The sequence below is a fragment of the Phyllobates terribilis genome, unplaced genomic scaffold, assembly GCF_046119375.1.
Source record: "Phyllobates terribilis strain yellow unplaced genomic scaffold, ASM4611937v1 Scaffold_1__5_contigs__length_1240528914, whole genome shotgun sequence".
Classification (NCBI taxonomy): Eukaryota; Metazoa; Chordata; class Amphibia; order Anura; family Dendrobatidae; genus Phyllobates; species Phyllobates terribilis.
This window is the reverse complement of record NW_027362761.1, coordinates 320,974,111-320,990,712: the sequence shown is the minus strand read 5'-3', so window position 1 is coordinate 320,990,712 and position 16,602 is coordinate 320,974,111. Positions and strand designations below refer to the sequence as shown.

General features: G+C 40.0%; 1 protein-coding gene across 2 annotated transcripts in view; it reads right to left on the bottom strand.

Moving 5' to 3' along the window:
* Positions 1-6,361: 6,361 nt before the first annotated feature.
* PGAM5 (PGAM family member 5, mitochondrial serine/threonine protein phosphatase) overlaps positions 6,362-16,602 on the bottom strand; it is a 34,174-nt gene continuing 23,933 nt past the window's right edge. Inside the window, exons 3-6 of one of the 2 annotated variants that reach the window (XM_073675822.1) lie at positions 16,082-16,207; positions 13,876-13,964; positions 13,404-13,537; positions 6,362-12,129 (exon numbers count right to left, since the gene is read on the bottom strand). In XM_073675822.1, coding sequence (XP_073531923.1) covers positions 11,979-12,129; positions 13,404-13,537; positions 13,876-13,964; positions 16,082-16,207 — 500 coding nt within the window. In that variant the 3' untranslated portion in view covers positions 6,362-11,978. The remainder of the gene's footprint in view (positions 12,130-13,403; positions 13,538-13,875; positions 13,965-16,081; positions 16,208-16,602) is intronic. The other variant, XM_073675831.1, reaches the window with a different exon arrangement.

Genomic DNA, 16,602 nt, shown 5'->3' with positions numbered 1-16,602 from the left:
CATGATTCATGTCAGTCCACTGGGTGCAACAGCTCTCCAAGGTGTGATCACTCCTTTTTAGATGCAGACTAACGAGCAGATCTAATTTGATGCAGGTGTTAGTTTTGAAAATGAAAATTTACAGGGTGATTCCATAATTTTTTCCTCAGAATTGAGTGATTCCGTAATTTTTTCCCTCTGCTTGGTCTGAAAAAAATTACCCTTACTGAGTACCACATTTTTAATCTTGATTTCTTTTAGTGTTTCTTAAAGCCCTAAAGTTTACATTTGAAATGACTTTAGTTTTGTGCCATGTCTGTGATCTGCTTTTTTTCAACAACATTAAACAACTGAATGAACATCCGGTGATTCCATAATTTTTGCCAGGGGTTGTATAAGGAGATGGAGGAGGAGGGGTGGACACAATAGGAAAAAATCATATTGTCAATGTATGGTCAATCATTGTAATAAATAGGGGTTATGGTATAAGGCTGCATGAACTGGTCATCAGCCAATATCTGAAGAGTTACCAGGTGCTATTGGGTGCAGGGAGGATGTGGAGTCAGATGAATAAGGGGGACCATATTCTGAGGAAAAATTAGAAGGGGGAGCAGAGAAGACTTGGAGACAGAAGTGGAAGGTTCAGATTATGGATTATGTTAGTTTTAGATCAGTTGCAGAATAGAGAGCACAGGTAGGGTGATAGATAGAGATGAGTGAGGAGACATAGGGTGGTACAAAACTGTGAAGAGCTTTGTGGGTGACATCCATGAGTTTATAATGTACTCTGTAGCAGGCGGTAATCGGAAGAAGACACAAGGTATTTAATATCCAATGTGCTCAGCTCCTAATTAGCCCACGGTCGAGTTACAGACCTGCGATTTCAATAATACAATCTAGGCCGTCCTGAAAACTCGAGCCCAGGACCAGGCATATAAGAGATGGGCTACATAATGGAAAGGTGTTTGCATGTGAGTGTTAGCTTGAGCTGAATGTGAGCCATAAACCCTTTCTCCTTCTCTCAAGAAAACAAAAGCATAACATTAGTCTGAAACGTTTAGATATTTCTGTTGCTTCTCCTTTTTTATTTTAGAACCGTTTTGTATATGTTTGTGTCGCTTTAATTTTCTCTTTTTATACATTTTCTTGTAAGCTTTGTACTTTGTATATTAAAGTTTACAATTTCATGTTTGGTGTTTGTATGCTCTAAAGAATCCATAGTCTTTCAGAGAGTGTGTGGCCTTTTAACTGTTTGACAGAAGTATATATTTCAGGGACTCACCCCATGTGTTTGATGGCAGTGTGTTATGTATCTGGGGTGTATGGATTGTGTTGGGTGTGAATTGTGCTCACTTGGCAACCTGTAACAGAAATTGAGTGAGAAGAGATAAATTAATCCTTGCGATGGCACATCACCTGCTGAGAAGTGTGTATGTGACAGGGGCACATTATGGGGTAGTATGTGTGGGGGAGGGGTGTGAACAGTGTGCATAGGGGAAGGGGATTGAGGAGGGGGCACAGTATAGAGACTGTGAATAGAGGGCCCATTATGGAAAAGGTGGTGGGGGGCACTAAAGTTGGTTGCATTGTGGTGGTAATAGGAAATAAGAAAGGACAGTGTGGCAATTGTAGCTAATATGGGATGATAGTGTAGTGGTTATAACTAAAGGCGAACAGTATGGAAGGACAAAATAGAAAAGTATTCTGCACTCCAAACAGAAGAAAAAAAAATGTTCACGTTTTATCATAGACAATCCAAAAAGGTATAGTGGTAATGTTACTGTAGCTCTTATTCATTCTCGTCTGGACTACTGCACTCTCTTCTAATCGGTGTCCCTCTTACCAAACTTTCTCCTCTCCAATCCGTCCTGAATGCAGCAGCCAAGGTCGTACTTCTGTCCAGCAGCTTCACCGATGCCTCCATCTTGTGCCAGTCATCACACTAGTTACCCATTCGCTACAGGGTCCAATATAAACTCATCACTCTCATCCACAAAGCTCTCCACAGTTCTGCACCACCTTATATCTCCTCCCTCACCTCTGTCTATCACCCTACCTGTGCCCTCTGTTCTACAAATTACCTAAGACTAACATCCTCAATAATCCGAACCTCGCAACTCTGTCTCAAAGACTTCTCTCATGTTGCGCCAGTTCTCTGGAATACACTACCCCAAACAATTCGACTGATACATAGCCCCCACGTCTTCAAGCGTGCTTTAAAAACCCTGCTCTTTAAACAAACCTACCACTTCAACTCAGTAACCTAACTTCCCCCTGTTCCCTCCTCCTAAATATTATTCAGAATCTGCTCCCTCCTATTCATCTGTCTCCACACCCTCCATGCACACGATAACTGCACTCGATACTAGATTATTGCACTTAAACATACGGGTTGAAGACCGGATCACGCAGTTTTATAAGAAAATCCTTATCTATTATAATTGCTGGACCTGAAATAAGAAGCACTTTTCACCTATTATGTCCCCCTATTCCCTTGCAGATTGTAAGCTTGCGAGCAGGACCCTCACTCCTAATGTAACTGTTTAAACTCTCTCACCTTGTATTGAATTTATTGTCTTTTTATGCCACCGCCTAATTGTAAAGTGCTGCTGAATATGTTGGCGCTATATAAATAAAACTTTTAGCATTATTAATATGTTTCGGTCTCAGAATATAAACTTTCATAAGACACATTGCTGAGAGATATAGAACAATGCTGGGGTTAGCATATAGCGACTATGGACATTTTTCTCCAGCACTAATCCCAGCATTGTTCTGGATGTGAAAAGTCACCAATAATGTAAAAAAAAAAACAAAAAAACCACATCAATAATATTCAGCCAGCACTTCCAAAAAGAAGCGCTCTCTGAGCCTTAACAGTATATTTCAAGAAAAATCTGGAGCCCACAAAAAAGTCAATAACTGCTTGTTATATTGCATTAGTCTCCATCAAATGAATGAGAATAATACATTGATGGCATGATCATACATCACATTTTACAGACATTATTACCACCAATATAATTACCATTGTGATTTTTTTCTATGCAGAGCTTCTTTAGTCCATAGCATAAAAGCTTGGAAGCAGAAATGTTTAATGGAATTGAGCGTCCACACAGCCGATGCGATGTTTTGGGGAAAATCAGTTATAAATGGACTTTTTTGCATGCTCCAGCTTTTTCTTGAAATATGGATTATGAAAAGTCATCTTAGTGTCTGCAGAAAAAAGGAAAGAGAACTACTCCTATCAGAGAAGATATAATTTATAAGGCATCTGGATGTATATGTTTATTTGTGATACTGACTAGGTCCTGCAAGTACTCCTGTATGGTCTGCAGTCTGATGATGGCGGTTAGAAACAACTCTCAATATCCCTTTACCATTTTTAAGGACATACTGGGAGTTGTAGGTTCATGAGTTGCAATTGTATATGGGGCTGACCTGACATTGCATTTGATTGCTGTACTGACCATAGTGATGTATTTCTGTAATGATGGTGTTTGTGATACTGTAATTCTGTACTGATGGTGGTTCTGGTGCTGTATTCATGTTGTGTTGGTAGTTCTGGTGATGGAGTTCTTTACTGATCATGGTTGTGATACTTTATTTCTATACAGTTAGTGGTTATGGTGATTATTCATGTATTGTTATTGGTTCTGATCCTGTACACATTTAGCAACCCATAACTTGTCAGATAATGTTATACATTGCGATGTTGATAAAGTATTGTGCCGTCTGACAAGTTAAGAATTACTACTATAAGTTTATGCTTAAAACATACAACTTTGCCCTTCACCTCTCCAAACAAGCCTATCTGACCTCCCTCAACACCTCACTATCCAGCAATCCTAAACGACTGACGCTTTTCATTGCTCCCACAGTCAAAGAGTGCAGGCCCCAACCACCAACCTCAGCGTTGATGATTTCAAAGAAAAAATTGACCATATCAGGCAGGAAATTTTCTCTCAATTCCCTATTATACATTCTCTTCCCTCCAGCACTTCATCTAGCTCACTTTTCTTTTCTTTGAACTGGTCATGGAAGAAGTTACCAGATTCCTCGCATCTTCTCGCCCTACTACCAGCAACACTGATTTTATTCCCTCACATCTCCTTCAGTCCATCTGCCCAGCTGTCACCACTCACCTAACTAAAATATTAAACCTCTTCATCTGATCTGGTATTTTTCCCTTCTCCTTCTAACATTCCAGCATACACCCTTTATTTAAAAAACCCTCAATCAGAACTACACTTTTACACCTATAGAATTGTCTCTAATCTTCTGGAACTTTTGGCGTACTCCCCTCTAATCTGCTATCTCACAGATAACACTCTACTTGAACTTTTACAATCCAGTTTCTGCTCCTTACAATCTAGCATTTGACACTGAGGATCACAAGCTCCTCCTCACCATGCTCCACTCTGTCTCCAGGATACTGCTCTCTTTGGTTCTCCTTCTACCTTTCTGACTTCACTTTATCTTTTGCTGCCTCCTCTTCCTCTCCTTTTCCCCATACTGTTGGGGTTCCCCAGGGTTCAGTCCTAGGTCCCCTCCTCTTCGCTCAATACACTGCCCCTATTGGACAAACCAGTAGATTTGGTTTTCAGCATTTCATATCTATGCTGATGACGCCCAATTATGCACAGTCTCCTGACATCACCCCTGTATTACTACAAAATACTAAGGGTTAACGTTTCTCTTTATGGAGAATGATATACCTGCCATGGCAATCAGCAATCCTACAAGTCACTAACAGGTGGTGCTATAGAGTTCTAGTCCTCTTCCTCTCTGAAGAGGTAATTTGTATATTAAATTTCCCAGAGGAGCATTGCATGGCGAATAAGCTTCCTTACATTAGCATGCCAGGGCTGGCATGTCACTCTCCACAAGGAGAAACGTTACCCCTTAGACCTCAGCCCAGAGTCTCTCACCTAGCCAAATTAGATCTCATACTTTGCACTGATGAAGGGCAATACCCTGAAACACAGTGTCTGCAAATTGAGATTCTGATTTGGCTTTTATCCCAAGTCATATTGCAAAGCTCGTTAAAGGGTCGATATTGACTTGTAGGATTGCTGCTTCCAACAGGTGGCTCTAAAAGTTCTAGTCTTCTTCCTTTCTGAAGAGGCAATTTGCATACAAAATACTAGTGATTGTCTGTCCGCGGTCTCTAACATTATGTCCTACCTCTATTTAAAAAGGAATCTATCAAAAACTGAACTCCTTGTGTTTATCCCCCTCTACCAACCTTCCTAAACCCAATATTGCCATTTCCTTGTGTGGTTCTATCATAACTCCCTAGCAGCACGCCTGCTGTCTTGGGGTTATACTTACTTTAGATCTCTCCTTTACTCCCTACATCCGATCACTTGCTCGCTCATATCACCTACACCTCAAAAACATCTCTAAAATTCAAGCTTTTCTTACGTTGGACTCCGCAAAAACTCTTACTGTTGCTCTTCTTCATTCTCATCTGGACTACTGCAATTCTACTACTCAATCTCCCTTTTACTAAACTCTCCCCTCTCCAATCCATCCTGAATGCAGTAGCCAGGATCATTTTTCCAACCGCTACACCGACACCTCTACACTGTGCAAGTCATTGCACTGGTGGTCCATCTGCTACAGAGACAAATATAAACTTATCACTCTCACCCACAAAGCTCTCTACAGTTGTGCACCACCCTACATGCACACTGTTTGAATGCAGCTTACTGGATCCTTAGCGAATGCAGATATGGAAAAAAAGCTTTAAATACTCATAAAAATTTTAATTTCATAATCCCTTTTAATCACTTATGTAATGATACTAACCAAACCCTATTTTTTCGGGTCGAATGATTGCTCTTCAGCTTTCCGAGCACACATAGGACAGGGACCATTATGTAGGTCAGTACTACTTCTACCAATGTAAGGCTTTGATGGTGGTTCCATAGACTTACATGGAGAAAGTGACTTCTAGTTCGTGCATAGATCCCTGTGTGAACTGGTAATTTTGTTTTCCACTCACGTGGGCCAGAAGATGACCGTAATGGCACTGGAAATCAGGAAGAGTGATCATTAAGTATTTTAATGCACTTACACACCATTATATACATAATTAAGATGGATTATGTTCATAGTGCATTTACGTTTTCTGTGAAAGGTACAAATTGGGAAGAGATGCCAACATATGCCATTCCCATACATTAAAAAAAAAAAATCCAGAAAACAAATAGACTTCATGTGTCAGAAGGCCAGATTTTTCCCGCCTCCATCAGGTGAATGGAGTTTTTTGAATATGTTTCTATGTGGCCAGTGCCTATGCTGAAGATGCAGAGTACATCATGGAATGTGCTTAACTTGTTACAATAGTGCAATAAATCAAAGCAAACACAGTAAAATATACAAACACAGTTTTTAATTAAAAAAAAATTATATTTACCAGCTTTACAAATCATACCAAAGTAATCGCAGCTGCACTGCCGTAAATGAATGAGAGACAATAAGGGTAAGCTTGCATTTATTTAAAAGGGAAGTTTTGCTCAATCAACTGAGAGCAGTATATTGTAGGGGCAGAGACGTCAATTCCAGCAATCTGTCCCTTACTGGGTTGCTCGCTGTCATTTCTATAAAATCACTGTTTTCTTTTGCTGCAGATCTACCACTTCTCTGAATGTTGAGCTCCGTATAGCCCCGTCCGCTCCATTGAATGTGTACAGTGTACATCGTCAGAAAGCTGCCAATCAGTGATGGGGGAGGGGTTATACACAGCTCATGAATATGCTTGACTACCTTGGCAGCAGGTTTACTAGTCCTTTAGTGATAATCTTTTATGAATAAAATAGTGATTTTATCAATACTACACTACGCAACCCAATAAGTGACATCACTGGAATCAGGGTCTCTTTCTCTACATTATGCTGTTCTCAGATTAGGTTGCAAAAACCCGATGACAGATTCCCTTTAACAAAAAAATCAAAATGTCTCCTACTTCTATTAAACTCACATGTAACCATCTTGGCACAAAATACATGACTCCTACGCGGAGTCGTAATATGGCGGAGGCCAGTCAATTTGATAAAGTTCTCATTTTATACCCCGGCTAAGCTGTGTTCCAAATGAAATGAAACAAATTAAAGCACGATATAGAGAACTCCTGGTGGCTTCAAGTATTACATTTAAAGTATCAGTAGTAAAAGGGGTCATCCAAGTAGTAAAGCCTTTAGGGAAGACCTCTGCTTTCCTAGCAGAATTAAATCCCATTTTTGGTGCCTGAAAGGACTGTTTACATAACATAGTGAATAGAGCCTTCCTTAAAGGGACATTCCAGGGCCACTCAATTTCGTTTGCATTGAGTTGTTGGGGGGAGTTTTCCAGGTTGTGCACCCTACTCCACTCATCACAGAAAGTTTCTATTACGAGTTAAGCCTGGTTTCTATCTAATCCCTATTTCATGTGAGTCCTGTCTTGGAACATGAAGAGGTGAGTCATTAGAGTTAGGGATCATGCAAGTGAGGTCACCTTGTCGTGGATGGATGGCTTTTTCTATTTTTTTATTTAACCCCTTTAAAGTCCATGACGTACTAATACGCGTCTGTGCCCTGGGACTTAAGAGCCTGACCTGTATTAGTACGTCATTGCGATCGCGCGCACACACAGGCTGTGCGGGCGCGATCGCCACCGGGTGTCAGCTGATTGTCACAGCTGACACCCGGTACTATGTGCAGGGAGCGGTCCCGCATCGCTCCCGGCACATTAACCCCCACAATGCTGCGATCGAAGTCGATCGCAGCATTGCGGTGGCTAAGGGGAGGTGATCGCAATACTCACCTCCTCTTCCGGCCTCCAGCGCTGTCTGCCGCGGCTTCCTGGGTGTTGCAATGACGACCCGATATTGTCATGACAACATCCGGGTCACCAGACAGCAGGAAGATTTTTTGGTCATGCGCAGTGCATGACCAAACAATCTTCTCCCTGTGCAGAGCTGACTGCCTGCATGGCACAGGGATGGTGCTCCATCCCTATGCTATGCAGGCGATCAGAATAAAAAAAGTGAAAGTCCCATAGTGGGACAAAGTAAAAAAGTAAAAAAAAACTCAGAAAGTGAAAAAAAAAAAAAAAAAAAAAAAAAAAAATTGAAAAAATATTTTAAAAAAAATAATCCACCAAAAATAAAAATATAATGTACCCATCAATAAATATTATGAAAAAAAAACAAACAATAAAAGTACACATATTTGGTATCACCGCGTCCATAACGACCTGACCTATAAAACTGTCCCACTAGTTAACCCCTTCAGTGAACACGGTAAACAATAAAAATAAAAAAAGAAGCAAAAAACAATGCTTTATCATCATACCGCCAAACAAAAAATGGAATAACATGCGATCAAAAAGACAAATATAAATAAAAATGGTACCGCTGAAAACATCATCTTGTCCCGCAAAAAACAAGCCGCCATACAGCTCCATCATCCGAAAAATCAAAAAGTTATAGCTCTCAGAATAAAGCGATGCAAAAAAATATTTTTTTCTATAAAATAGCTTTTATTGTGTAAAAGCGCCAAAACATAGAAAAACGATATAAATGTGGTACTGCTGTAAACGTACTGACAGAAGAATAAAGCTACCTTAAAAATTTTACCACACGCGGAGTAGAATGAATAAAAAAAAACAAAAAAAAAAAACAAATTCCTGAATTGTTGTTTTTTGTTTATTCTGCCTCCCAAAAGCTGGAATAGAAAGCGATCAAAAAATGTCACGTGCCTGAAAATGGCACCAATAAAAACGACAACTCATCCCGCAAAAAAACAAGCCGTCACATGACTGTCGGCCAAAATCTGGAAAAATTATAGCTCTCAAAATATGGCGATGCAAAAACTAGATTTTACAAAATATGTGTCTTTTAGTGTGTGACAGCTGTCAATCATAAAAACCCGATATCATTCTGGCATCTCTGTAGTCGCACCGACCCAAAGAATAAGGTCGTCTAATCACTTATACCTAACTAGGAACGGCGCAAAAAATAAACGCTAGGGCTGTGGTTGGGGTTGTGCTAATGTTAGGGTTGGGGTTATGGTTGCTTTTTTTTTTTACAAAAGTAAAAAAAAAAAAAAAGATGACGATATGGCAATTAGTGTTCAACGCAAGTGCTCGCTACTTGAGTTTGCATCAGGTGCTCGGGTATGCATTGAGTATCGCGGGTGCTCGAGTCTCCGCCCCATATGCTTCGCGGCCAAAAAAACCTTGGGGGATTGCCTGCCATGCACAAGCGATCCCCGCATGTTTTTTTTGGGGGTGTCTAATAACCGTGAAACATGCGAGCGGGCACTCGAGCATTTCACTTGAGCACCCGTGATACATGGTGCATACCTGAGTACCCGATGCAAACTCAAGTAGCGAGCACTTGCGCTCAAGACTAATGACAACTTATTCAATATGATGACCTAATGTCATCAAATTCTGTGTCGTACCTCTGGGTTCAAAATGTTCACTATACCCCTTGATAAAATCCTTGAGGGGTGTAGTTTCCAAAATGGGGTCACTTGTGGGGGGTTTCAACTATTTAGGCACATCAGGGGCTCTCCAAACTCGACATGGCGTCCGCTCTCGATTCCAGCCGATTTTGCATTCAAAAAGTCACACAGTGCTCCTTCCCTTCTGAACTCTGCCGTGCGCTCAAACACTGTATTTTCCCCACATATGGGGTATTGGCGTACTCAGGAGAAATTGCACAAAAGTTTTTGGGGTCCATTTTCTCCTCTTACCCTTGTGAAAATAAAAAAATTGGGACTAAAACATCATTTTTGTGGAAAAAGTTTGATTTTTTTATTTTCACGGCTCCATGTTATAAACTTTTGTAAAGGACTTGGGGGTTCAAAGTGCTCACCACACATCTAGATAAGTTCCCTGAGGGGTCTAGTTTCCAAAATGGTGTCACTTGTGGGGGGTTTCCACTGTTTAGGCACATCCGCTAATTATTCAAGCAAATTTTACAATCAAAAAGTCAAATGGCACTCCTTCCCTTCCGAACCCTGCCGCGCGCCCAAACAGAGGTTTTCCCCCACATATGGGGTATCTGCTTACTCAGGAGAAATTGTACAACAAACTGCATAGTGCAATTTCTCCTGTTACCCTTATGAAAATGCAAAAGTGGGGGCTGAAAAACATTTTTGTGGGAAAAATGTGAAAATTTTATTTTCACGGCTCCATGTTATAAACTTCTGTGAAGCACCTGGGGGTTCCAGGTGCTCACCACACATCTAGATAAGTTCCCTGAGGGGTCTAGTTTCCAAAATGGTGTCACTTGTGGGGGGTGTTTCCACTGTTTAGGCACATCAGGGGCTCCCCAAATGCAACATGGCGTCCGCTAATTATTCAAGCAAATTTTACATTCAAAAAGTCAAATGGCGCTCCTTCCCTTCCGAAACCTGCCGTGCGCCCAAACAGTGGTTTTCCCCCACATATGGGGTATCTGCTTACTCAGGAGAAATTGCACCACAAATTTTGGGGTCCATTTTTTCCTGTTACCCCTGCGAAAATAAAAAAAATTGGGTCTAAAGTAACATTTTTGTGAAAAAAGTTAAATGTTAATTTTTTTCTTCCACATTCCAAAAATTCCTGTGAAGCACCTGAAGGGTTAATAAAGTTCTTGAATGTGGTTTTGAGCACCTTGAGGGGTGCAGTTTTTAGAATGGTGTCACTTTTGGGTATTTTCTGTCATAAAGACCCCTTAAAGTGACTTTAAATATGATGTGGTCCCTAAAAAAATGGTTTTGTAAATTTTGTTGGAAAAATGAGAAATCGCTGGTCAACTTTTAACCCTTATAGCTCCCCAATAACAAAAAAATTTTGGTTCCAAAATTGTGCTGATGTAAAGTAGACATGTGGGAAATGTTATTTATTAACTATTTTGTGTGACATATCTCTTTGATTTAAGGGCATAAAAATTCCAATTTTGAAAATTACAAAATTTTTGCCAAATTTCCGTTTTTTTCACAAATAAACGCAAGTGATATCGAAGAAATTTTACCACAATCATGAAGTACAATATGTCACGAAAAAACAATCTCAGAATCAGGGAGATCCGTTGAAGCGTTCCAGAGTAATTACCTCAAAGTGACAGTGGTCAGAATTGTAAAAATTGGCCTGGTCATTAACGTGCAAACCACCTTGGGTTGTAAAGGGGTTAAAAAAAAACGTTAACTATCCACCTCATGTCTTTTTCGTGTATAACAATAGAGGAGTTCATGTATTCATATATCAGTTTGTATGCATCAACTTGTGCATTGTTATGGCTACACGTGTCCTAGTCTACCAAATGTAGAAATGACCTCATGGTCTGAGGTCCAGAGCCCTTTTAAGGAGCACCATATTACATATCTGTAACACCGATTGCTACATGCGGCCTTGTTCTTATATCCTAAAGCAAATAGCAAACATGGTGTATTTGTAAAAGCAGAACCAGTGTTTGTCGTCTCTGCACCGATGCCTTCTGCATTTAGTATTCTATATTATAGGTCTACATGTGGCCATGTGATTTTTTCCCTTTGTTCTTTCTGTATACGTGACAGAATGTTTTTCTGCATTAATGATAAAAACATTATATACATACCGCAACCTTATTTTCATACAAAAAAATATTGTGGCATAAGAACGGTAAGTTAAACTACAAAAAACATGCACATTCTGTGTTAAAAACAGGACTTTTCTTTATAGTTGCCCTATATACTACTTACTGGTTTACAGATATACCTGGAATAATAAAATAAAATAAAAACATCCATAATGCACAAAAACATAGGCATCTGATATTTGGGTTTCATGTCTTCCAATTGCAGGACGGCCCACCTCTTCAACCAACCCTCCCCCCGAAAAACGATCAAAATTTTTGTTGTGAAGCCCTGATGAAGGCACAGAGAGTGGGTTGCTGGTTACTCATGATGCAGCATTAGATCTCATCCTGGTATCTTCACGGTAGGCAGTGAGAAGCTGGATTACACAGCAAGATGTCGTCCTTATGTTCGGCTGATTTTTTCTGGAGGCATAAAGCCAGAGTCACCAAGCATCCTCAAAGAGACATTACCACTGGGACGGACTACCAAATAAGTAATGCTGCCATTGTTAAGCGACATGCGGAGCCAGGCTTCTGGGGGTAGCTGTAAGGCCCTGTGCAGAAACAAAAACAGGACAAGTACAGCACATTAGGTCTTCCATAAAATGATTTTCGTACAAATGAGTTAAGGATAAATTCCCACTATGAGTTTTTGATGCAGAGTATTTTCACTGCGCCAGAGACGCAGCATCTTCAGTTCCAGCAAAGTGGATGGGATTTATTGAAATCTCATGCCCAATGTTATGGTTTTTTTTTCATAACACTGCATAAACTGACGTGCGGTGGATGTTCAAAATCCACAACATGTCATTTTTTTCTTGCAGATACAGTTTTACGGGTGGATTTTCCCCATAGAATTGCATTACATGTGGAAAATCTGCAGGTAAAAGATACATATGTGTATTTAATGTGTTTCTGAAGGGGCATGACTTGATCAAAGTCTCATCAAATCCAAATACCAGGAAGTATGAAAAACAAAGCAGTTTTATTTAAAACATAACATACCAAAAATAAATAAATAAAAATGAATGGACAAAAATGCAAGTAACCTAATTTACATAGTAGGTGCAAAAATGCTGCAGAAAATCCACATTGACATGTTTGTTGCTGGCGGGAAGTTTCTATGAAGAAGTGCTGCTATTTTATCAAAGAAAGCTTATTTACCATAGGATGAAAATGTACATTGTTTTTCCCCAAAAAACCCTCATGCTTTTAGACTTATAGGATGAGTTCCCACGATGACTATTTGGTATGTATTTTCCGTTGCATAATTTTGTGTGCAAAAATCGCAGCACATTACGGTTTCAGCAAAGTGGATGAGACGAGGGCTTTCTTAACACTGCAGAATTTGACCTGAGGTGTGTTTCTGAAATCCGGAGAAGGTCAATTTTTTTTGCAGTAAATAATGTGTTTCACTTGCAAATTTCCCCACAGACTTAAACGAGATGAGGAAAATCCGCAGATAAAAAAACATGTTTACTTAGCTCATTTCTGCAGCAGAAATGCAATAAAAATGTAAGTAATTTGCACATGAGATATATATATATCTTGAAGCTCATCAAGAGAATGCCAAGAGTGTGTAAAGCAGTCATCAAAGCAAAAGGTGGCTACTTTGAAGAACCTAGAATATAAGACATATTTTCAGTTGTTTCACACTTTTTTGTTAAGTATATAATTCCACATGTGTTAATTCATAGTTTTGATGCCTTCAGTGTGAATGTACAATTTTCATAGTCATGAAAATACAGAAAAATCTTCAAATGAGGTGTGTCCAAACTTTTGGTCTGTACTGTATATATCACACACAAAATGAAATGCGTTGTGTTACCTGCACACAATATAGCGTATCACGTTAGCATGGCAAATGATGATCTCATAACTATCCTCTTCTTGTTTTGGTTCTGCTCGGTGAATGTAATTCCTAAATGCAGCCTCAATTCGGGGTCCATCTTCATAATACTGCTGGAGACATCAACATGGTCAGTGGCCGTATAGTAATAGACACATAGTACAGCTCCATATAGCCATACTATGGAACTATGGAGTCCTAATAGGACACCCACTGGATTCACATGGAATGGCTCCTATGGGAGAATATCTCTGACATACAGCTCTGTGCTGAGCACCATACAATGGTGTCCCTGATACTCTTTAGTACTTCCATGCCCTGTGCGTGAGAACTAAAACACAAAATGTAGCAGCAACTTCTTGTCTCCCATCAGGAAAGTAAAACATACAAAACCATCAGAGTACTCTAATACTTATGCCATATCCATATTGAAATGGAGGCCACCACCCACCTCAACATCTGGTTTCCAGTGACAGACCGGGGGATCAGGCCTGATGGGAGCTCCTTCACGAAGTAAGTCAGAGCTAGATTTTTGCACACCTGCAGATGTTGGGCAGAACAAAAATAATATAAATATGTAAAAAAAAAATAAAAATAAGCAAGCAGCAAAAGGAAGCATATGACACAAATATAGGAGAGATTAGATTTAAACTAACTTTCATCTGTCACTTGATACATAAAGCCTACTTGGCCCCCAATATTGGGGTTGATGGGGTCGAGTTTGTATTACTAGGTAATATAAACTCAGGTGGATTAGAAGGACTGAATTAATGAATAATGCACATAGACAAGAAGGAAATATTTATACAGAGAAATATTGGCGAGTGTAAAAATTAAGTTTGACATTAAAAAGAATTATATAGTTCAATTGTAGTGACATCCAGGAACAAATTAATATAGAAAATATCAATGCAAAATAAAAAAAAAAAAAATCTAAATAGCCCCAGTCTACATTAGAGTAATATCAGCTAAACCTCAATATTTCTGCCATGGTTGATGATCTATTTTGTATGGGGTTGTCCTCACTTTTCTCCAATGGAAGATGTTTGGGTGCGACGAAGGATCAGGCTGGCTGGATTACAGCATATAAAATCCTTTTGTTTTTAAGAGTTAAGCTGCCACCAGAGTCATAAGGTGGGCTTCCAAAGAAATAAAATACCTGATAAGTATGGCCATCTTAGGAGTTTATGCACACAAAAGTATTATGGCTCTGAAGTTGAGGTCACATGGGACAGATAAAGTCTTGCAAGATCACAACTCCCTCCCGACACTTCCTGTTATTAAACCAAGGGAAAAATCCGGCACTTGCATCTTGGTATACATAAACGGTACAGAAAAAAGCCAAAGCACAATGTAGGTCAAAAAAGCGTTGACTGGAGGCTTGTAGGTGTAACCCTCCTGCCATTTAATTTTTTCTGTGCCATTTGTGTCACTTGAGTGCCGTCTTTTCCACTGGTTTATCACTTGGAGTACTTCGGCCAAGCACCGGACAGGTGAGCCGAATGCTCTTTTTTCTTGAATTCCTGTTATTAAAGCGCTGAGAGAGGAGGAGAACAGCAGCACCAGGTTAAAGAACATCGCGGGATCGGCTGAGGATGGCAGACCTAGTACCACGTAGGAGGCATTGTCTGCACGATCACACGACACAGATTAAGTCTCACGTGACCATGCAGGCACAGTTCTGACCTTCTCTATGGGGGTTTCATTCCATTGTCTACTTTTTCGTCCCTAGGATGCTGCCATTTTATGACTGGACACAGTCAGAGGGGTGAAAGTACATGCTCATAGAGCTGAACGAAATGAAACGCCCAGTTAAACAATAAGAAAATTGGCGCCAGTAATCTCGGCGCCTTCAATTTCCACATTGGAGTGGAGAAAATTTTATTTTATCTACATTCCTGCTACTATGTGCGGGAATGTACAGTTTCTAAGGTCCAAAACAGTGAAAGGTCCTCTTTAAAATTCTGAAGTTATCCAGAGCCTCTTACTGTATCAAAAGCTGAGAACACTTCTGACCTGGCGACCATTGGGCGCTTACTACTAGGTATAGTGCCGGAAACCTATTGTAATTATTAGGTCAGGTGCACGATACCTGCCTGGTGTGCACAACATCAGACAAGGATCCTAAAAATGACATTACCACAGCGTCTCTCATCTCTTGATGCAGAAGTAAAAGGTGCTGGATAAATGCTTCAATTTAGAAGTGTAAGCTATATAACAAGCAGGGAAGGTGTGTACCGGAACCATCTGTTGTTCACTCCTCTAAAGCATAAGCCGAGACGAACCAGACCTTCAAAAGATTTAGGGTGCGTTTGGAGAAAACCAGTGGCATAACATCAAAAATCAGAAGGAAAAAAATCGCACTCGCCGTCTCTTTAAAACTTCAACACTTTAATTGGAAAGTTAAAACATCGGGTTGCAGGGGTAAACGGAATGCACAGAGGATGACGGTCATTTCACGTACACGTCCTTGTACAAGTATTTGTTGAAGCGCTCTTTGGCATGAAACCGCCGTCATCCTCTGTGCATTCCGTTCACCCCTGCAACACGATGTTTTAACTTTCCAATTAAAGTGTCGAAGTTTTAAAGAGACGGTGAGTGCGATTTTTCCTTTTTGACGTTTAGCTATATAACAACACTATCACTGCTACTCTTACCTGGCAGGTGTTTGCTGATGATTTCCATTGTCTCTCTGGCTCTTGTCATAGATGAATGAACAATTTGACTGTATTTAAATCCTAGATTTGACAACCGCTGCCCGGTCAGCTCAGCCTGTTCACGACCTACAGCAGAAAACATGATAAGCGATTTACTGTCAACTGCTTTCCTTTCTGGTAGGCCATTTCTACAGGCCATCAAGATATAGCTGATCTGTCATCAGACGTCACACCACAAACTACATTTATTAATAAAATGATCTCAGAAACTGCATAAGGCTGGTGTACTTGAAAGTACTTGTCAGAATGCCTGTAGAGCGGGATTCCTAAAAAAAAACAACCCAAAAAATGAACTATTAGGCAGGGAATATTTCATGAAGGATTATACAGCCATTCTAACATGGATTTTCAAAGTAAGTACGCCAGCCTTAAAGGGAATCTGTCACCCCCTGGGAGATATCAGACCTCTACTATGGGCATACAGGTTATAGAAAAGTAAATCTATACTTACCTGTATGGCC